General features: G+C 41.5%; 1 protein-coding gene across 7 annotated transcripts in view; it reads right to left on the reverse strand.

The window, feature by feature from the left end:
* UTRN (utrophin) overlaps positions 1-22,458 on the reverse strand; it is a 1,071,426-nt gene that overhangs the window by 834,386 nt on the left and 214,582 nt on the right. For all 7 annotated transcript variants that reach the window (XM_073627744.1, XM_073627752.1, XM_073627745.1 and 4 more), the window contains 3 exons: positions 20,225-20,302; positions 15,742-15,834; positions 10,828-11,000 (listed from right to left, as the gene is read on the reverse strand). In XM_073627744.1, the coding sequence (XP_073483845.1) occupies positions 10,828-11,000; positions 15,742-15,834; positions 20,225-20,302 (344 nt within the window). The remainder of the gene's footprint in view (positions 1-10,827; positions 11,001-15,741; positions 15,835-20,224; positions 20,303-22,458) is intronic.

Raw genomic sequence — 22,458 nt, forward strand, 5'->3', positions numbered from 1 at the left:
AGTCTTACTGTTATACTGTAATGTTACTTTGCTTTATTGTTAACCATCATTTGCTTAGCAGGTACGCCATTCAGTTGCAGCGCGGATTTATTTATCTTGACAGCAACAGCGTTTGCTCCCACGATATATAAAGCCGTGACTCCAGCACTGTCGGAGGTGATTTCACCACCACAGTTACATACTTCAGCATATATGCCGAAGCGTGGGGGCAGCAGTGGGTGGAGGAGCGATTTGCTCCTGCCTTTTGCGGGAGGATGCCCCCATGCTTCGGCATATATATATTTTAGGCACAGGTTGCGTTAAATGTTTTATTTTTTTCTATGTTTTTTTTTGTATTTGCTTTGCAGGTATGGTAAGTCTTACTGTTATACTGTAATGTTACTTTGTTTTATTGTTAACCATCATTTGCTTAGCAGGTACGCCATTCAGTTGCAGCATGGATTTTTTTATCTTGACAGCAACAGCGTTTGCTCCCACGATATATAAAGCCGTGACTCCAGCGCTGTCGGAGGTGATTTCACCACCACAGTTACATACTTCAGCATATATGCCGAAGCGTGGGGGCAGCAGTGGGTGGAGGAGCGATTTGCTCCTGCCTTTTGCGGGAGGATGCCCCCATGCTTCGGCATATATATATTTTAGGCACAGGTTGCGTTAAATGTTTTATTTTTTTCTATGTTTTTTTTTGTATTTGCTTTGCAGGTATGGTAAGTCTTACTGTTATACTGTAATGTTACTTTGTTTTATTGTTAACCATCATTTGCTTAGCAGGTACGCCATTCACTAAATGATATATTGCTCAAACATGCCATGGGAATATGTGAAATTACACCTCAAAATACATTCTGTTGCTTCTCCCGAGTATGGGGATACCACATGTGTGGGACTTTTTGGGAGCCTAGCCGTGCACGGGACCCCGAAAACCAAGCACCGCCTTCAGGCTTTCTAAGGGCGTAAATTTTTGATTTCACTCTTCACTGCCTATCACAGTTTCGGAGGCCATGGAATGCCCAGATGGCACAATGCCCCCCCAAATGACCCCATTTTGGAAAATAGACACCCCAAGCTATTTGCTGAGAGGTATAGTGAGTATTTTGCAGACCTCACTTTTTGTCACAAACTTTTGAAAATTGAAAAAAGAAAAAAAAAATACATTTTTCTTGTCTTTCTTCATTTTCAAAAACAAATGAGAGCTGCAAAATACTCACTATGCCTCTCAGCAAATAGCTTGGGGTGTCTACTTTCCAAAATGGGGTCATTTTGGGGGGTTTTGTGCTGTCTTGGCATTTTATGGCCTTCGAAACTGTGATAGGTAGTGAGGAGTGAAATTAAAAAATTTACGCCCTTAGAAATCCTGAAGGCGGTGATTGGTTTTCGGGGGCCCCGTATGAAGCTAGGCTCCCAAAAAGTCCCACACATGTGGTATCCCCGTACTCAGGAGAAGCAGCAGAATATATTTTGGGGTGTAATTCCACATATGCCCATGGCATGTTTGAGCAATATATCATTTAGTGACAACTTTGTGCAAAAAAAAAAAAATTGTCACTTTCCCACAACTTGTGTCAAAATATAAAATATTCCATGGACTCAACATGCCTCTCAGCAAATAGCTTGGGGTGTCTACTTTCCAAAATGGGGTCATTTGGGGGAGGGTTTGTGCCATCTGGGCTTTTTATGGCCTTCAAAACTGTGATAGGTAGTGAGGAGTGAAATCACAACTTTACGCCCTTAGAAATCCTGAAGGCGGTGCTTGGTTTTCGGGGCCCCGTATGCGGCTAGGCTCCCAAAAAGTCCCACACATGTGGTATCCCCATACTCAGGAGAAGCAGCTAAATGTATTTTGGGGTGCAGTTCCACATATGCCCATGGCCTGTGTGAGAAATATATCATTTAGTGACAACTTTGTGCAAAAAAAAAAAAAAAAATTGTCACTTTCCCGCAACTTGTGTCAAAAAATAAAATATTCCATGGACTCAACATGCCTCTCAGCAAATAGCTTGGGGTGTCTACTTTCCAAAATGGGGTCATTTGGGTTTTTTTTTGCCATCTTGGCATTTTATGGCCTTCAAAACTGTGATAGGTAGTGAGGAGTGAAATCAAAAATTTATGCCCTTAGAAATCCTGAAGGCGGTGCTTGGTTTTCGGGGCCCCGTACGCGGCTAGGCTCCCAAAAAGTCCTAAACATGTGGTATCCCCATACTCAGGAGAAGCAGCAGAATGTATTTTGGGGTGTAATTCCACATATGCCCATGGCATGTTTGAGCAATATATCATTTAGTGACAACTTTGTGCAAAAAAAAAAAAAGTGTTACTTTCCCGCAACTTGTGTCAAAATATAAAATATTCCATGGACTCAACATGCCTCTCAGCAAATAGCTTGGGTTGTCTACTTTCCAAAATGGGGTCATTTGGGGGGTTTTGTGCCATCTTGGCATTTTATGGCCTTCAAAACTGTGATAGGTAGTGAGGAGTGAAATAAAAAATTTACGCCCTTAGAAATCATGAAGGAGGTGCTTGGTTTTCGGGGCCCCGTACGCGGCTAGGCTCCCAAAAAGTCCCACACATGTGGTATCCCCATACTCAGGAGAAGCAGCTAAATGTATTTTTGGGTGCAATTCCACATATGCCCATGGCCTGTGTGAGCAATATATCATTTAGTGACAACTTTGTGCAAAAAAAAAAAAAATTGTCACTTTCCCGCAACTTGTGTCAAAAAATAAAATATTCCATGGACTCAACATGCCTCTCAGCAAATAGCTTGGGGTGTCTACTTTCCAAAATGGGGTCATTTGGGGGGGGGGGGTTGTGCCATCTGGGCATTTTATGGCCTTCAAAACTGTGATAGGCAGTGAGGAGTGAAATAAAAAATGTATGCCCTTAGAAATCCTGAAGGCGGTGATTGGTTTTCGGGGCCCCGTACGCGGCTAGGCTCCCAAAAAGTCCCACACATGTGGTATCCCCATACTCAGGAGAAGCAGCTGAATGTATTTTGGGGTGCAATTCCACATAGGCCCATGGCCTGTGTGAGCAATATATCATTTAGTGTCAACTTTTTGTAAATATTTCTTTTTTTTTTTTGTCATTATTCAATCACTTGGGACAAAAAAAAAAATATTCAATGGGTTCAACATGCCTCTCAGCAATTTCCTTGGGGTGTCTACTTTCCAAAATGGGGTCATTTGGGGGGGGTTTGTACTGCCCTGCCATTTTAGCACCTCAAGAAATGACATAGGTAGTCATAAACTAAAAGCTGTGTAAATTCCAGAAAATGTACCCTAGTTTGTAGACGCTATAACTTTTGCGCAAACCAATAAATATACGCTTATTGACATTTTTTTTACCAAAGACATGTGGCCGAATACATTTTGGCCTAAATGTATGACTAAAATTAAGTTTATTGGATTTTTTTTATAACAAAAAGTAGAAAATATCATTTTTTTTCAAAATTTTAGGTCTTTTTCCGTTTGTAGCGCAAAAAATAAAAACCGCAGAGGTGATCAAATACCATCAAAAGAAAGCTCTATTTGTGGGAAGAAAAGGACGCAAATTTCGTTTGGGTACAGCATTGCATGACCGCGCAATTAGCAGTTAAAGCGACACAGTGCCAAATTGGAAAAAGACCTCTGGTCCTTAGGCAGCATAATGGTCCGGGGCTCAAGTGGTTAAAAAGGCCAAATATCGGGATATATTTCGGTCGGCCGATATATCGCTCGACCTCTAGAGAAGAGGGTAGTAGAATTCAGTTGTTTAACAAAAGCCAACTAGGCAAGGCTAACATCATTCTGTCCACAAAAACACTGTGCTGTGCCAGCCCAAAATAGAAATTTAGGAGCAAAGTGCATTTTTATGAATTCCACAGTATGTTTTTGTACTTGCAGGGTCTTAAAAGTGTAAAAACATAAGAAAAGGTTCATGTATTACAGGTATGTACAACATACAGTATCTCACAAAAGTGAGTACACCCCTCACATTTTAGTAAATCTTTTATTCTATCTTTTCATATGACAACACTGAAGAAATGACACTTTGCTACAATGTAAAATAGTGAGTGTACAGCTTGTATAACAGTGTAAATGTGTCCCCTCTAAAATAACTCAACACACAGCCATTAATGTCTAAACCGCTGGCAACAAAAGTAAGTACACCCCTAAGTAAAAATGTCCAAATTGGGTCCAAAGTGTCAATATTTTGTGTAGCCACCATTATTTTCCAGCACTGCCTTAACCCTCTTGGGCACGGAGTTCACCAGAGCTTCACAGATTACTACTGGAGTCCTCTTCCACTCCTCCATGATGACATCACGAAGCTTGTGGATGTTAGAGACCTTGCGTTTGAGGATGCCCCGCAGATGCTCAATAGGGTTTAGGTCTGGAGACATGCTTGGCCAGTCCATCACTTTTACCCTCAGCTTCTTTAGCAAGGCAGTGGTTGTCTTGGAGGTGTGTTTGGGGTCGTTATCATGTTGGAATACTCCCCTATGGCCCAGCCTCTGAAGATGGGGATCATGCTCTGCTTCAGTATGTCACAGTACATGTTGGAAATCATGGTTCAGCACTCATGCAGCCACAGACCATGACACTCCCGCCACCATGCTTGACTGTAGGCAAGACACACTTGTCTTTGTACTCCTCACCTGGTTTCCGCCACACATGCTTGACACCATCTGAACTAAATAAGTTTATCTTGGTCTCATCAGACCAAAGGACATGGTTCCAGTCATCCATGTCCTTAGTCTGCTTGTCTTCAGCAAATTGCAGGCTTTCTTATGCATCATCTTTAGAACAGGCTTCCTTATGGGACGACAGCCATGCAGACCAATTTGATGCAGTGTGCGGCTTATGGTCTGAGCACTGACAGGCTGACCCCCACACCTTTAACCTCTGCAGCAATGCTGGCAGCACTTATATATCTATTTCCCAAAGACAACCTCTGGATATGACGCTGAGTACATGCACTCAATTTCTTTGGTCGACCATGGTGAGGCCTGTTCTGAGTGGAACCTGTCCTGTTAAACCGCTGTATGGTCTTGGCCACCATGCTGCAGCTCAGTTTCAGGGTCTTGGCAATCTTCTTATAGCCTAGGCCATCTTTATGTAGAGCAAAAAAAAAATTTTCAGATCCTCAGAGAGTTCTTTGCCATGAGGTGCCATGTTGAACTTCCAGTGGCCAGTATGAGAGAATGAAACGATAACACCAAATTTAACACACCTGCTCCCCATTCACACCTGGGACCTTGTAACACTAACGAGTTACATGACACCGGGGAGGGAAAATGGCTAATTGGGCCCAATTTGGACATTTTCACTTAGGGGTGTACTCACTTTTGTTGTCAGTTGTTTAGACATTAATGGCTGTGTGTTGAGTTATTTTAAGGGGACAGCAAATTTACACTGTTATACAAGCTATACACTCACTACTTTACAGAAGTGTCATTTCTTTAGTGTTATCACATGAAAAGATATAATAAAATATTTACAAAAATGTGAGGGGTGTACTCACTTATGTGAGATACTGCATATTATTTTTAACATTTTGCCTTGACATAGATTGTAACCACTAGCTGACAAGCGCACGACGTTGTACGTCGGCACAATGGCACGGCTGGACAAATGGGCCTACAGGTACGTCCCCGTTAAAATTCCGGTATTGTGGGCACGGCATTGTGTACTCCGTGACCATGTCCGCGGGTCCCGCGGACTCGATGTTCGCCAGGGGCCCGCAATTGTGTCACGGAGAGGAAGAACAGGGAGACGCCTCTGTAAACAAGGCATTTCCCCGTTCTGCCTAGAGACATGACAGGGATCTTCTGTTTCCAGTAATCGGGAGCAGTGATCGCTGTCATGTCAGTGGAAGCCCATCACCCCCACAGTTAGAACACCTCCCTAGGACACATTTAACCCCTTCATTGTACCCTAGTGTTTAACCCCTTCCCCGCCAGTGTCATTTACACAGTAATCATTGCATTTTTATAGCACTGATCGCTGTATAAATGACAATGGTCCCAAAATGGTGTCAAAAGTCTCCGATGTGTCTGACATAATGTCGCAGTCACGATAAAAATCGCAGATTGCCGCCATTACTAATAAAAAAAAATAATAAAAATGGCATAAATCTATCCCCTATTTTGAAGATGCTAGAACTTTTGCGCAAACCAATCAATATACGCTTATTGCGATTTTTTTAGCAAAAATATGGAGAAGAATACATATCGGCCTAAACTGAGAAAGAAATTCGTTTTTTTAGATCTTTTTTGGGGATATTTATTATAGCAAAAAGTAAAAAATATTGCTTTTTTTTTTCAAAATTGTCACTCTTTTTTTGTTTATAGCACAAAAAATAAAAACCGCAAAGGTGATTAAATACCACCAAAAGAAAGCTCTATTTGTGGGAAAAAAAGGACATCAATTTTGTTTGGGTGCAATGTCGTACGACCACGCAATTGTCAGTTAAAGCGGCACAGTGCCGTATTCCGAAAAAGTGCTCTGGTCAGGAAGGGGGTAAATCCCCGTCGCACAAAAGGTTCACGCATGCTCTGAATCAAGCAGAAGGAGCCGCACTGGCTACTGAACTTCCTTTTTCTTGGCTCGTTGTATGTCACCGCATTCTCACGTTTGGAATTTTTGGCCAACATTTGTGTGACCGTGTGTATGCAAGACAAGTTTGAGTCAACATTCTTCTGAAAAAAATCCACGGTTTTGTTATCGGAAAATCCGTTTGTGTGTATGCGCCATTAGATTTTAAAGAGCATTGGGAGGGATGGAGTCTTCAGTCTTGTGTCCAGGTTTTCCAGAAATTCTGCAGGTTTGTGTATGTCCAGGTGCACACACTTGTTATAAGGCAGATCTGCGCATGGCTCAGGGGAGTTGGAGTAGGAGCTGGGGCAGTTGCTGCAGCCAGGAGGGAGGTGTGCTCCTGTTTAGGATCCAGGTCAGTGGACTGAGACAGTTGGGCCAGCTGAGAGAGTCTGGGAGACCATAGCTGAGACAACTGGAAGAGAGAGTCATGGGGACCAGCGGGGACTGTGAGTCTCAGAGAAGTGTGAAAGCCTGGAGGGTCAGGGGAACCCCTACCTAGAGGCCAGGAGTGGGCCTACGCAGCATGGTACTGTGACTGAGGCTGAGTGAGCCTTATAAGCCAGGTGGAGTGGCATTTTCATTTGTTGTATTTTTTCCTGGAGAAGAATCCCTGTGTGGGAAATCCATGCATGTATGAACTTTCATTTTGACACTTTTAATAAAAGTGTGCTACCACGCCCTAAAACCTGAAGTTCCTGTGTGCTGTGAACTCACTGAAAAATGCATCTACCACTGAGCTAGACATCCCCCATATTACATTAGGTAGTGTTAAGCTTAATTTGGTCAACTAGCAAGTTTATTATGAGCCATAATGAATCTCATATGAATCACATATGAATCTCAACTTGACCGAAATAACTTGAGGCCAGTGTCCCAACTTGGGAGATTCCCCCCACTTGTAGTTCCAGTGACAAAGTGGAGAACATAAAGAGAAATCAAACATCTGACAGAAATTCTAATTATTACCCACTTTTAAAAATGGTTTAGCTACAGTTCCACTTTAAAGAGAAACTTTAGACCAGTAGTGTCCAACCTTTTGACCTTCCTGTGCCACATTGGAAGAAGAGGAATTGTCTTGGGCAACACATAAAATACACTAACAATAAAGATAGCTGATGAGCAGAAAAAGTCGGGCAGATCACAAGTTAACGATCAATGATATACAGCTAGGTCTATATACATTTGGACACAGGTACAATTTTAGTTTTTTCAGGTATTTACCAAAACATATTCAAGCTATAGTAGATATTGATATAATGGATATGTGCTGAAAGTGCACACTCAGGTTTAATTTAAGGGTATGTACATCAAAATCGAAGGAAGGGTTTAGGAATTACAGCTCTCAAGAATAACCATCCCCCCTTTTTCAAGAGGCAAAATCAACTGGACAATTGAATCAAAAGCTGTTTCATGGCCAGGTGTAGGCTACTCCTTCGTTATTTCTTCATCAATTAAAGCGGAGTTCCCCTCAAAAGTGGAACTTCCACTTATCTGTCTCCTCCCCCCCTCCGGTGCCACATTTGGCACCTTTCGGGGGGTACCTGTTTTTGACAGGTACCGTTCCCCACTTCTGGGAGACGGGGCCGCAGCCCAGTCTCTCGGAAGTTCAGCCCCTCCTCCGCCACTGGACCAATTAGAAAGCGCAGCGCGCATGCACATTAGGGAACTGGCTGTGAAGCCGAAAGGATTCACTGCCGGGTTCCCTTACCATGAATGGCGGTGGCTGCACCCGACAGCCGATCCGAAGATTGGCTGAGGTGTCGACATTGCAGGCTCCCTGGACAGGTATGTATCAATATACTAAAAGTCAGCAGCTGCAGTATTTGTAGCTGCTGACTTTTAATTTTTCATGGGGGGGGCTGGACCTCCTCTTTAAAGAGGGAGTCCACCTACAAAAAAAATATTAAAAGCCAGCAGCTACAAAAACTGCTGCTGCTGACTTTTAATAAACGGACACATACCTGTCCTGGAGTCCAGCGATGTCGGCAGCCGAAGCCGATCAATCGCTCGGCTGCTGCCGCCGCCATTCTCGGTAAGGGAATCAGGAAGTGATGCATTCTGGCTTCACTTCCCGGTTCCCTACTGCGCATGCGCGAGTCGCGATGCGCGTCTTAACTCGTCCCCGCTATCTCCTGGGACCTGTGTGTTTCCCAGGAGACAGCGGGGGGGTGCGGGAGGGGGTGTGACTCCCGTGGGAGTCTATTCCCGGAAGTGGGTGCAGATACCTGTATTAGACAGGTATCTGCACCCCTCTCCCCCCTGAAAAGTTCCAAATATGACACCGGAGGGGGGGGAGAGTTCAGAAAAGCGAAGGTTCCATTTTTGTGTGAATCTCTGCTTTAAGCAGGCAAAAGGTTTGGAGATGATTCTAAGTGTGGTATTTGCATTTGGAATCTATTGCTGTGAACCTACATCATGCGTTCAAAGGAGCTGTACATGCAAGTGAAACAGGCCATTGTAAGGCTTCAAAAACAAAACAAATCCATCAGAGAGATAGCAACAACATAAGAAGTGGCCAAATCAACAGTTTGGTACATTCCGAGGAAAGAAGAATGCACTGGTGGGCTCAGCAATATAAAAAGATGTCCACGGAAGACAACAGTGGTGGATGATCGCAGGATTCTCTCTATGATAAAGAAATACCCATTCAAAACATCCAGACAAGTGAAGGACACTCTCCGGAAGGTGGGCGTATCAATGTCAAAGTCTACACTCAAGAGAAGGCTTCACGAGAGCAAATACAGAGGGTTCCCCACAAGGTGCAAATCATTCATAAGCCTGAAGAATAGAAAATCCAGATTAAACTTTAAACAAAAAACATCTAAAAAAGTCAGACCAGTTCTGGAAAAGGATTCTTTGGATGGATGAAACTAAGATTAATCTATAACAAAATGACGGTGAAAAAAAGTGTGGAGAATTCTTGGAACAGCTCATGATCCAAAGCACACAATGTCATCTGTAAAACATAGTGGAGGCATAGGCATGCATGGCTTCCAATGTCACTGGGTCATTGGTGTTTACTGATGGTGTGACAGAAAACAGAAGCAGCCGGATGAATTCTGCAGTATTTAGAGATATACTGTCAGCACATAATCAGCCAAATGCAGCAAAGTTGATTGGACGGCGCTTTACAGTACAGATGGGACAATGATCCAAAACACGCTACAAAAGCAACCCAGGAGCTTTCGAAGGAAAAGAAGTGGAATATTCTGCAATGGCCGAGTCAATCACCTGATCTCAACCCAATTGAGCATGCATTCCACTTGCTGAAAGCAAAACTAAAGGCAGAAAGATCCACAAACAAAGAAGAACTGAAGACAGCTGCAGTTAGAGCCTGGCAAAGCATTAGAAATGAGGAAACCCAGTCTTAGGTAATGTCCATGGGTTCCAGACTTCAGGCAGTCATTGCCAGTAAAGGATTCTCAACAAAATATTAAAAATGAAAATTTTATTTATGATCATATTCATTTGTCCAATTACATTTGAGTCCCTGAAAATGGGGGGGGGGCTGTGTATAAATATGGCTGCAGTTCCTAAAATGTGTACTTGATATTTAAGTTCAACCCCTTGACTTAAAGCTGAAAGTCTGCACTTCAAATTCATTTGGATTGTCTTGTTTTAATTTTATTCTGGAGGCATACAGAGCCAAAAGTATGAAAATTGTGCCTATGTCCAAATATATATGGACCTAACTGTAGATATGTACCTAAATGAGTAATTAAACATCATTTTCTTTGTAATATTTTTTAGTAAGTAAAATAGGGCATCATATAGCTAGTGCGATATTTGACTCTGTTTTTGATAAACTAAAGCATCAATATCTGGTTCGATGGATGTAGTAGCAATTCTCAATTACTGGTAATTCTAAAGGTGCTCATCAGATATTTTGGTTCTAATTTTGGCCTTCGTGTGCTTCACCCTTGAAAATTGTTGCTCACAAATATAGGTGCTGCCAAAAAACTGATGACGTGAATAAGGCGTGATTTTGAAGAGTGGGATATTTTTCTTTGGGTAGATAGGGTATATAGGATCTTCTTCCTGCTAAGTAGTACTGTTCAGACACTGTACACCATTGATCCTCTCTCCCAGTACAATACCATGTAAAGCCCTTTGCTGATGTTTATTTAGAGGTAGTGTAGAGCTTGAGGACAAAGAGGTCAGATGGGTGTGAGGTATAAGATGAATGACACAAATATACATGTAAATAAATAAATGTACAAAGTAACACATCTAAAGTGATGACATGACCTACCTGTGCCTGTGCAGCAGACCATTGAAGGCCAGACCATCTGTCCAACTGGTGGTGAAGTTTAGCACATTGACTTCATCATAAGGTCTTGTTGAATTCCTAACCCAGCTCAAAAGAATCTTCTCGCTGTTTGTTTGCTGGAGTTCTGACATAATTGCCTTCATGACATCTTTCACCTGGCAAAAGAACAGTTAAAAAAGTTACAGAGGAGCTAACATGGTATTGCTTCCTAATGCTTTGGCTTACTGCACTGCGTAGCTGAAAGAAAATGCTGTCAAAAGCAAAACCATTTTGAGAATTTGATCTCAAACTTGTAGCAGCATTTTTATTTTACTTAAAAAGAACCTGCCACAAGGGAAAATGGAGGCTTCCATAGCTGACCTATCTTAAAGGAATGTAAGTATATTGGCTGTCATGCTATAGCTTTGGCGTTAAGGCTAATTGCATCACTGACCCAAAACATGTATAGAGATAAAGTGCTGTGAAACTAATTTTGATACTTATTTACAACATTCTTGTGATGGTTATGTGACTCAAAATTGCTGAAGTCAGATCCAGTCACATGTCCAATGTTTTTAGAAGGAGGCCAGCAATGACAGCCCCCATACTTCTCTCATGACAGAGTCGCTTTAACATTGCTTTTATAATTTATTGGACCCGTTTCTAAATCCACCCTCTACTTGTCCATGATTTATTCTCAATCACGGCCTGTTATTTTATCATTCACTGAAATCTGGTAAGATTTCTACGCCATAGCGAGAAACCAAATAATGAATTATCCTAGCCACTTTTATTTTCAGCAATGCAAAAACCTTGCTACTAAAGTATGTACAAAAAGCATTTTTATTTTGTTTGGATCGGTCAAGACATTGGTTATGATGATGATGGTTATTTCTCCATTGTCCTTTGGTTATTAGGAAGCACAGCATGCTTAGATAAAATCTGAGACTTTAAACCCAGGTTCACACCGAGCCGCGGGAATGAAGCTGTGCGAGCTCAGCTGAACTCACACGATTTCGCTCCCGCATGGCAGTCCTGATTTCGGCCGCAATTTCAGAGACATCTGTGTAGGTTTCTGCACAGATGTCAATGTAAATTGCAGCCCGAAATCGCAAAAAGTAGTACAGAAACTACTTTTTGAAATTGGTACAGTGCAGCAAATGCAGCGTCGCACCGATTAGGATGATGTCATTGCCAGCAATTGCCGCCGATCTGACATGCGATTTGACATGTCAAATCGTACCACTGTGAACCTGGGCTAATAAACAAAATAGCAATGACATGCAATTTCAGCACTAATGCCGTGTACACACAGGCGGACTTTTCGACCAGACTGGTCCGACGGAACAAATCCGTCGGACAATGCGACCATGTGTGGGCTTCATCGGATCTGCAGCGGACTTTTTCGGTCAAAAATCAGATGGACTTTAGATTTAAAACATGTTTCAAATCTTTCCGATGGATTAGAGTCTGGTCGAAAAACCTGTTTGTCTGTATGCTAGTCTGACGGACGAAAACCGACGCTAGGGCAGCTATTGGCTACTGGCTATGAACTTCCTTATTTTAGTCCGGTCGTATGTCATCACGTACGAATCCGTTGGACTTTGGTGTGATCGTGTGTAGGCAAGTCCGTTCGTTTGAAAGTCCGGCGGAAGTCCGTCAAAAGTCAGTCGAAAGTCCATCGGAAAGACCGTCGGACATTTGCTGAAAAGTCCGCCCGTGTGTACACTGTATAAGGACATGTGTTGGTTATGCCAGCTGTCATTTCCTGACCTCTTCCATAGAGCGCTGCATGTTCCAAAGATGGAAATGTTGCTTTTATTGGCTGGCCTGTGAGTAAACAGATTCTCAATAAGGTAAAGACCTGATATAGTTGGATTTATAGCTGAACCCAAGTTCTTCAGGAACTGAAACTTTCATCTTTTAAAGAAAATATATCATGAAAAATGTGGACTGTCATTACTGCACTTCTTCGAAAATGCTAGCTGCCCAACTGTAATGTTGATCTGTTGCTTTCAATGCTTTCTACCTAATATTCAGGTCAGGATGATTTTTTACTTTGCTTTTTCTTTACTCTTTACGTTACTGCATACTTGCTGGGTCAGTAATTCAGAAAGTCATCCAGAGGTTTGGGATGATATCCATGTAACTAGAATGTTCAGAAGGTGGTCAGCAAAAGTAGCTAGCAATTTTATATAAGAGGTTTTCTGAATGAGTAGCGATGGAAACTATCTTCATGAATATTCATAATAATTACGTAAATAATATTCATAGAGTGCTGTTCTTTGGAAACCTCTTAACACAGATACATTTTTCACAATACACACTAAGGACTTTGAACTAGCTATAAAATATGTAAATGATGAAAGTAATCGGTGAGAACTGTCCCTTTGCACCAACATCAACTTAAATAATGTATGTATGAGACCAAATCAGACTTCTCAGGAAACGTATGTGCATTAATGACTGTACATTGATTTTCAGACTCAAATTATACTATGATTTTGTGATTGGCAGACTTTAACAATGCATGGCGTCCCTACTTTACAGGGAAATACATTTACTGCCATTGGCAAGCCCTTTCTTAAAATTCTAGTTTGTCTGTCAATCTGATTTGCTGGTTTTAGTAATTAACTATTAGTTCACGCGCAACAAGTATGCAAAGCAGAAGGTCTGAATTCACCAGCTGCATATTTTTTTTATATTTGTTATTTAATAAATATTGCAATTATTGCATTTTCATGATGATTGGAAAAGAACTACACCACAGCAATAAATATATATATATATATATATATATATATAAATAACTATTGGGTTACATGATAAGGATAGGGGAAAGAATTCTGCAAAAGAGTTTTAAGGAGTATGTAATGTGACTAACATGAAAAAAAATAGAATTTAAGGTTTTATTCTTCATTTAACGTGTTCTTAATTTGGTTAATTCAGCTTGCACCTCAAGTGTTTCTTCTGTAGTTATTTGTAAGGAGGGTTGCTTTTGAAATATACGATGAAGTTGTTAAAGTTTTAGCAAATACAGTCCCATTGCCTGTAGTTCATTGGAGCCTCGGGCACATACTAATCACCCAGTGTGCTGCCAGAATTCTTTCCACCACCGTCCACAAAAAAGAAGAAACCAGACAAAGTAGTTGTCATCCATCACAACTTATTCCATACTTAGAAAAAATAAGACTTTGCTTTTGATTTTTGATTCAACATACCATTATAAATAATAACACAAATGAAAGTGGCATAGACAAAAATGATGGGACCCTTAACCCAACATTTTTTTGCACAACCTTTGAGGCAATCATTGCAAACAAGTGATTTCTGTAGCTCCCAATGAGATTTCTGCACCCGCCAATAGATAGTTTGCCCCATTCTTTTTGAGCAAGCTGCTCCAGCTGTCTAAGGTTTGAAGGATGCCTTCTTCAGACTAAATGTTTCAGCTCTTTCCATAGATGTTTGGTAGGATTCATATCAATGCTCTTAAAAGCCTATTTCAGAATAGTCCAATGTTTTCTTCTTTGATAGAACAAAACTGATGTTTTGCAATTCCTTGATAGCCTTGGGATTTCATTGTGCCATGCACAGATTCAAGGCTCTGTATGCCAGATGCAAGAAAGCAGCCCCAGAACATGACTGAGCCTCCTCCATGTTTTAAGAATTTCTCTCTTTTCACACTTTCTTTGCTTTAGTCTATGACTTGCCAAAAGCATTTAGGTATACATGAGACCCTTGCTTTTAAATGCATCACCATTCAAGAGGAGTAAATTATTATTTTAATGAGCTGTATAGTATACTAAAAAATTTGTCCATGTTTGTATGCATCTTTCAAGCAGTCTTCAGGTGCTAACATGCAGGCTCTTCTCCTGACGCTAACTGGCAGATTGCATCAGTTGTGACGTCTCTACCCCTTTTATCCCTAGAAAAATATAAAGGGCCAGTAGAGATGGGCAACATATAAAAGACTATCTTGGACGAAAACCTTCTCCAGAGTGCTCAGGACCTCAGACTGGGCCGAAGGTTTACCTTCCAACAAGACAATGACCCTAAGCACACAGCTAAAATAACGAAGCAGTGGCTTCACAACAACTCCGTGACTGTTCTTGAATGGCCCAGCCAGAGCCCTGACTTAAACCCAATTGAGCATCTCTGGAGAGTCCATAAAATGGCTGTCCACCATCGTTTACCATCCAACCTGACAGAACTGGAGAGGATCTGCAAGGAGGAATGGCAGAGGGTCCCCAAATGAAAAACTTGTTGCATCTTTCCCAAAAAGACTCATGGCTGTATTAGATCAAAAGGGTGCTTCTACTAAATACTGAGCAAAGGGTCTGAATACTTAGGACCATGTGATATTTCAGTTTTTCTTTTTTAATAAATCTGCAAAAATGTCAACAATTCTATGCTTTTCTGTCAATATGGGGTGCTGTGTATACATTAATGAGGAAAAAAATGAACTTAAATGATTTTAGCAAATGGCTGCAATATAACAAAAAGTGAAAAATTTAAGGGGGTCTGAATACTTTATGTCCCCACTGTTTGTTTCAGATCACATAGGAGTGCTGCACAGACTAGCTATATAACCCAGTATATACAAATTTCACTACTCCAAGTTAGAGCAGCTGGATCAGTGATCCTCCATTTTGGCTACACAACTCTATGCTATCAAGGACTTCAGCGCCTGGAAGTTGGAATATGTTTTAGCTATATAACTCATCATCATTTTGTTCAAAGGCTGCAAGGACAATAAAAAAAACTTAATACAGATAAAAGAGAACACACTCGTTAACTCCTGACATGTATAACGCTAACACAAATATTGGTTATTTCCAGTTTGCAGTATGATTAATGGCTATACTTGTGTGTCCTGAAATGTAAAAGCATAACATTTAATTCTAGGTGATGCCTTACCTGCCAGTGAAGGATGATGCTCCATATCAAACCAAGGGTAAGCTTTGGGTTTCCATCCACAATATCTGTACCTCCTATGTTCACCAGCTCCACCTGAAAATAATACACCAGTCTCATGGATATCGCTAATGGGTCACAAAACTGAAATATGATTATATAATATATATTGTACGAATGATTGGTTGTGGCTAACCAGTAATACTCTTCCTTTAGCAACCAAGAACATATTCAAAATGAACTATAATGTTAGTGATATACCACAATGGTTTGCACTGAGTTCAGGTTACGTTCAATCTTTTTAAAAATGATTTGGATGGATCACATGGAAGTTAACCGTAAGTACAGTACTGTGGCCACTGCTGCACAGCAATTTATGTGTGTGTTCTGGTATTTGGCTACCCTCAATATGTTCACATCAAGCTACTATGTGTGGGTAATGTGACTGTTTCCCACCTAACCCCAGAAGGAGCTAAAGAACAGCTTGTAGTAGACACAGAGGTGTACTCAGGCAGCCCAGACAGCAGCAAAGCATAAAGTCATAGAGTAGTCAAGCTTTCATCAGGCGAGTTGGGTATAATCAGCACCAGTGGAAGAGACAGGAACATATTCAGAAGGTGTCCACCAGAAAGATGCTGTAGGAGCCATGAGAGTGTAACATTGATTGTGTGCAAGAAGCCTCCATTAATGCAGATAGTAAATTGTAGGAATTCTTCAACAAAGCTCAGCTGGGTGGTAGGAGTGAACATTAGATGAAAACTCACTGAGAGTTACATAGTTAAATAGTAGGTGAGGTTTAAAAAAGACACAAGTCCATCAAGTCCATCCTATGTGTGTGATCATATGTCAGTATTACATTGTATATCCCTGTATGTTGCGGTCATTCAGGTGCTTATCTAATAGTTTTGTGAAACTACCGATGCCCCCGCTGAAACCACCGCCTGTGGAAGGGAATTCCACATCCTTGCCGCTCTTACAGTAAAGAACCCTCTACGCAGTTTAGGGTTAAACCTATTTTCTTCTAATTTTAGTGAGTGGCCATGTGTCTTATTAACATCCCTTCCGCAGAAAAGTTTTATCCCTATTGTGGGGTTACCAGTATGGTATTTGTAAATTGAAATCATAACCCCTCTCAAGCATTTCTTCTCCAGAGAGAATAAGTTCAGTGCTCGCAACCTTTCTTCATAACTAATATCCTCCAGACCCTTCATTAGCTTTGTTGCCCTTTTTTGTACTCACTCCATTTCCAGTACATCCTTCCTGAGTAGGGATGGGCGAACGGTTCAGCCCGAGCATAAGTTCAGGCCGAACTTTGATTGTTCGGATGTTCGGCAAACAACGAACATTATGAGGTGTTTGCGGCAAATTCGAAAGCCGCGGAACCCTGTTAAAGTCTATGGGACACTAACATGAAAAACCAAAAGTGCTCATTTTAAAGGCTTATATGCATAAAAAGTGTTTGGGGACCTGGGTCCTGCCCCAGGGAAATGTATCAATGCAAAAAAAGTTTTAAAAACGTACGTTTTTTCGGGAGCAGTGATTTTATTAATGCTTAAAGTGAAACAATAAAAATGAAATATTCCTTTAAATATCGTGCCGGGGGGGTGTCTATAGTATGCCTGTAAAGTGGCACAGTTTTCCCGTGTTTAGAACAGTACCACAGCAAAATGATATTTCTAAAGAATTTAAAACAGATCGCGGCTGTAATAAATTGTCGGGTCTCGGCAATATAGATAAAACTCATTGAAAAAAACAGCTTATGTTCCCCCCCAGTCCATTACCAGGCCCTTATGGTCTGGTATGAATATTAAGGGGAACCCCGAAACCAAAATTAAAAAAAGAAATTGCGTAGGGGTTCCCCCAAAATCCATACCAGGCCCTTCAGGTCCGGTATGGATATTAAGGGGAACCCTGCGCCAATTTTTTTTTTTTAAATGGTGTGGGGGTCCCCCCAAAGTCCATACCAGACCCTTATCCAAGCACGCAACCTGGCAGGCCACAGGAAAAGAGGGGGGACGAGAGAGCACCCCCTCCCCTCCTGAACCGTACCACATGCCCACAACATGGGGGGGATGCTTTGGAGTCACCCCCAAAGCACCTTGTCCCCATGTTGATGGGGACAAGGGCCTCATACCCACAACCCTTGCCCGGTGGTTGTGGGGGTCTACAGGCGGGGGGCTTATCAGAATCTGGAAGCCCCCTTTAACAAAGGAACCCCCAGATCCCGGCCTCTCCCCTATATGAATAGGTAACGGGTAAATTGTACCCCTACCATTTCACAAAAAAGTGTCAAAAATAGTAAAAAAAGACAGGGGACACTTTGGTACAAGTCCTTTATTAAAAAAATAAAAAAATAAAAATGTCCCACGACGTAGATCCATCTCACGCCGCCGACAGACTGAAAAAAGTTTAAAAAAAGCCACAACAGCTTCGCCTCCAGGCTTCCGCCAAGTGACGCTTCTTGTTGGTGGCAGCTGTTATATAGCTGAGGGCGGAGCCATCTGGTGACGTAAACGGGTGACCCCGCCCCCCTCTGACAATTAATTTCAGCCATGATCAGTTTTAAATTACTTTTTTTCCTTTAGAAATGTCATTTTGCTGTGGTACTGTTCTAAACACGGGAAAACTGCGCCACTTTACAGGCATACTATAGACACCCCCCAAGCACAATATATAAAGGAATATTTTAATTGTTTCACTTTAAGCATTATTAAAATCACTGCTCCCGAAAAAACTGACGTTTTTAAAACTTTTTTTTGCATTAATACATGTCCCCTGGGGCAGGACCCAGGTCCCCAAACACTTTTTATGGCAATAACTTGCATATAACCCTTCAAAATTAGCACTTTTGATTTTTCATGTTCGTGTCCCATAGACTTTAACGGTATTCGTGCAAATTTTTTGCCTGTTTGCAAGTTCTGGTGCGAATCGAACCGGGGGGGGGGGGGGGGGTGTTCGGCTCATCCTTATTTCTGAGGACTGGTGCCCAGAACTGGACAGCATACTCTAGGTGCGGCCGGACCAAAGTCTTGTAGAGTGGGAGAATTATCACTTTATCCCTAGAGTTAATCCCCTTTTTAATGCATGCCAATATTCTGTTTGCTTTGTTAGCAGCAGCTTGACATTGCATGCCATTGCTGAGCCTATCATCTACTAGGACCCCCAGCTCCTTTTCCATCCTAGATTCCCCCAGAGGTTCTCCCCCCAGTGTATAGATTGCATTCATATTTTTGCCAACCAAATGCATTATCTTACATTTTTCTGCATTAAACCTCATTTGCCATGTAGTTGCCCACCCCATTAATTTGTTCAGATCTTCTTGCAAGATTTCCACATCCTGCGGAGAAGTTATTGCCTTGCTTAGCTTAGTATCTTCCCCAAATACAGAGATTGAACTGTTTACCCCATCCTCCAGGTCGTTTATGAACAAATCAAATAGGATTGGTCCCAGCACAGAACCCTGTGGGACCCCACTACCCACCCCTGACCATTCCAAGTATTCCTCATTTAACACCACCCTCTGAACTCACCCTTATAGCCAGTTTTCAATCCATGTACTTACTTTGTACAGTAAATGTTTATGGGGAACATGGGGTGTCAAATGCCTTTGCAAAATCCAGATACACCATGTCAACGGGCCTTCCTTAATCTAGATGGCAGCTCACCTTCTCATAGAAGGTTAATAGATTGGTTTGGCAAGAACGATTCTTCATGAATCCATGCTGATTACTGCTAATGATACCATTCTCATTACTAAAATCTTGTATATAGTCCCTTATCATTGCCTCCAAGAGCTTGCATACTATGTTAGGCTAACTGGTCTATAATTCCCAAGGATGTATTTTGGCCTTTTTTTAAATATTGGTGCTACATTGGCTTTTCTTCAATCGGCTGGTACCATTCCAGTCAGTAGACTGTCAGTAAAAATTAGGAACAATGGTCTGGCAATTACTTGACTGAGTTCCCTAAGTACTCTCGGGTGCAAGCCATCTGGTCCCGGTGATTTATTAATGTTAAGTTTCCCAAGTCTAGTTCTAATTCTGTCCTCTGTTATCCATGAGGGTGCTTCCTGTGATGTGTCATGAGGACAAACACTGCAGTTTTGGTTATTTCACACCCTCGATTCCCTCGTGAAGACTGAAGAGAAGAATAAATTCAATACCTTCGCCATCTCCCCATCCTTTGTAACCAGAGTTTAAAGCTAAATGAGTGCAAGAAGTCTCCAATGCTCTTCCCTTTTTATACGACATACAGGATAGAACCAGAATGTAGGCTGTGTATATTGGGAAATGAGGTATGTGTGCTGGGAGCAGCATATAGAAGAAAGATCAATGAGTGTGCTGGGGGTGGAATCTCAGCGAATTGGTGTCAGAATTCCCCTTGCGAATGTGAAAATGGCACTTAGCCTTAATATTATTTGAGATAGAAGACGCAAATATGTTTACCATGAAATATCTAGCAAAAACACATACATTAAAAAACTTACATTATTTTGATGTAAAATTTGGAGCACTCTGTTCACGTTATTTAAAGCATGCACCCTTGTGGATCCACGTTCTTTGGGCTGGAAAAAAAAAAACATTTAAGAAATAAACAAGTGATATTTTAAAGTGAAATGCATGCTATTTTTTAAGTGTTGTTAGAAGATTCAAGGAACATTATTGAGTGTAATTTACACACTCCCACCTAGCATCACGCCTCTTTTACTGTTCAGTATCTGGAGCTTTCATTTACAAAAAAAAAATGTCAAATAATTTTCAGTCTGGCAATAATTTCATGATACTGAGTTATGACATTCTAGCCGAAATTCAGATTGCATTGAGAATCCAAGCTCTGTGGGAAAAAGAACCTAAAGTGTTACTAAATCCACAACAGTAAAATAAGTCTGTAAATGCAGTAAAGCATGCTTGTTATACTCACTGTGGAACATAAGGGGTTAATCCTCCACATTGTGTAAAAAGGCTGTTTGATCCTGTCTTCTCTGATCCTCCCCTTCTTTTACTGTCCCCAATCCATCTACTGATAGAACAGAGCCACAGGAGACACTCTGCACATGCTCAGTTTGGTGTGTATTGCTAGAGTTTTTTTTTTTGGGGGGGGGGGGGTTCATGTGATCAGCACAGGGCCAATCAGCACTGTCCAGACAGGGTCAGGGATCCTGCAGCCTCATAGGACAGAGGAGAATGAAAACTCCTCCTACAAGCTTTACGCAGTGCTCGGTCGGACACTGATAAAAGTCACAAAACTGCTATATACTGCTGATGAGAATTTGTATTTAGCCGTTTATATTTACTAAAATAATGTCATTTCCATGTTCTTTGTACTTTGGGAGACCAGATATATTGAATGCATGGTCCTGAGTATAGTAACACTTTAAAGTGGTTGTAAACGATCACCTTGCAAAGCAACCCATTCAGTTTAAATAGAAATGAAAGGCAAAACATTTATGCATAATTATGAAAAAAAAACTTAAAAAATACCCTTTTTCCCCTTTTGTATAAGTGATGACATTCCCTCTGTTCTCAGCTGCAAAAGAGCTAGGGGAGGAGAATCAACACTGAGCTTCCCACTGAAAGGCTGTGCGGGGGGGGTGTCAGAACAAGTCTGATCATTGGAGCAGAGCAGGCTGAGTTCCCAGCATAGCTAGAGAACTGACCACAGTGATGGTTATTTACTAAAGCTGGCGAGTGCAAAATCTGGTGTAACTCTGCATAGAAACCAATCAGCTTCCAAGTTTTATTGACAAAACTTAATTAAACAAACTGAAATTAGAAGCTGATTGGCTACCATGCACAGCTGCACCAAATTCTAAGTGCACCAGCATTAGTAAATCTCCCCCAGTGCATTCTCCTGCTTAGTGTGGTCGGTTTTTGATAGGAAAGTAGCGGTACTGGCAGGAACACCAGGGATTTCACACAAAAGAAGCAATATAAAGATAACAGGAGACTTTTTTTCACACAAGTACATGGTACAGAAGGCAGATATCAGGAATATGAAATGTTAGGTTTACATATTCTTTAATGCGGAACTTCATCCAAAAGGGGAAGTTCCTTTGTATGCCTTCTCCCCATCTCCTCTTTTAAAATTCACACTTTTTTTGGAGGGGGGGGGGGAGGGTACCTTATTTTCACAGGTACCCACTCATACTTTCAGTCAGATCGGTGTGATGATCCGAGCAGAAGTTCTGCCCGCCTTTCTTTTCCCCGCAGTCTTCTGAGACACATCACAGGTCCCAGAAGACTGCGGAACCATTCACAAAGAACAACTGGATTCCCTTAGTTAAAATGTTGGCACCTGGACCCGAAGCCTATTATAGAATCGGCTCAGGCGAGGACAGCTATGGATCCAGAGGCAGATAAGTGCCCTTATATATAAAAGTCAGCAGCTACAGTATTTGTAGCTGCTGACATTTCATTTTTTAGGGGGAGACTGGATCTCCTCTGGACATTAAAAGTGTTAGGATGTCCAATAGTTGTGCAAAGGCACAGTATGTGGGGTTGTGGCACATTTACAGGTTCTGAAAAATGTTGTACACTTTATGCTCCGAAAGCCACAACAGGAGAGAGAGAGAGGGAATCATATGAACACGTTAATTACCGTACTTTAGAAATCATTTACAATGCAACACAGTCCAAATATTTAATAGTGTATATTGAAGGCTCAGCTGAAGCCAATCTTTAAATTTACCTTTTGGCAATTTCACGTGAATAATTTTCTGTC

Source organism: Aquarana catesbeiana, linkage group LG04 (genome assembly GCF_042186555.1).
Source record: "Aquarana catesbeiana isolate 2022-GZ linkage group LG04, ASM4218655v1, whole genome shotgun sequence".
Taxonomy (NCBI): Eukaryota; Metazoa; Chordata; class Amphibia; order Anura; family Ranidae; genus Aquarana; species Aquarana catesbeiana.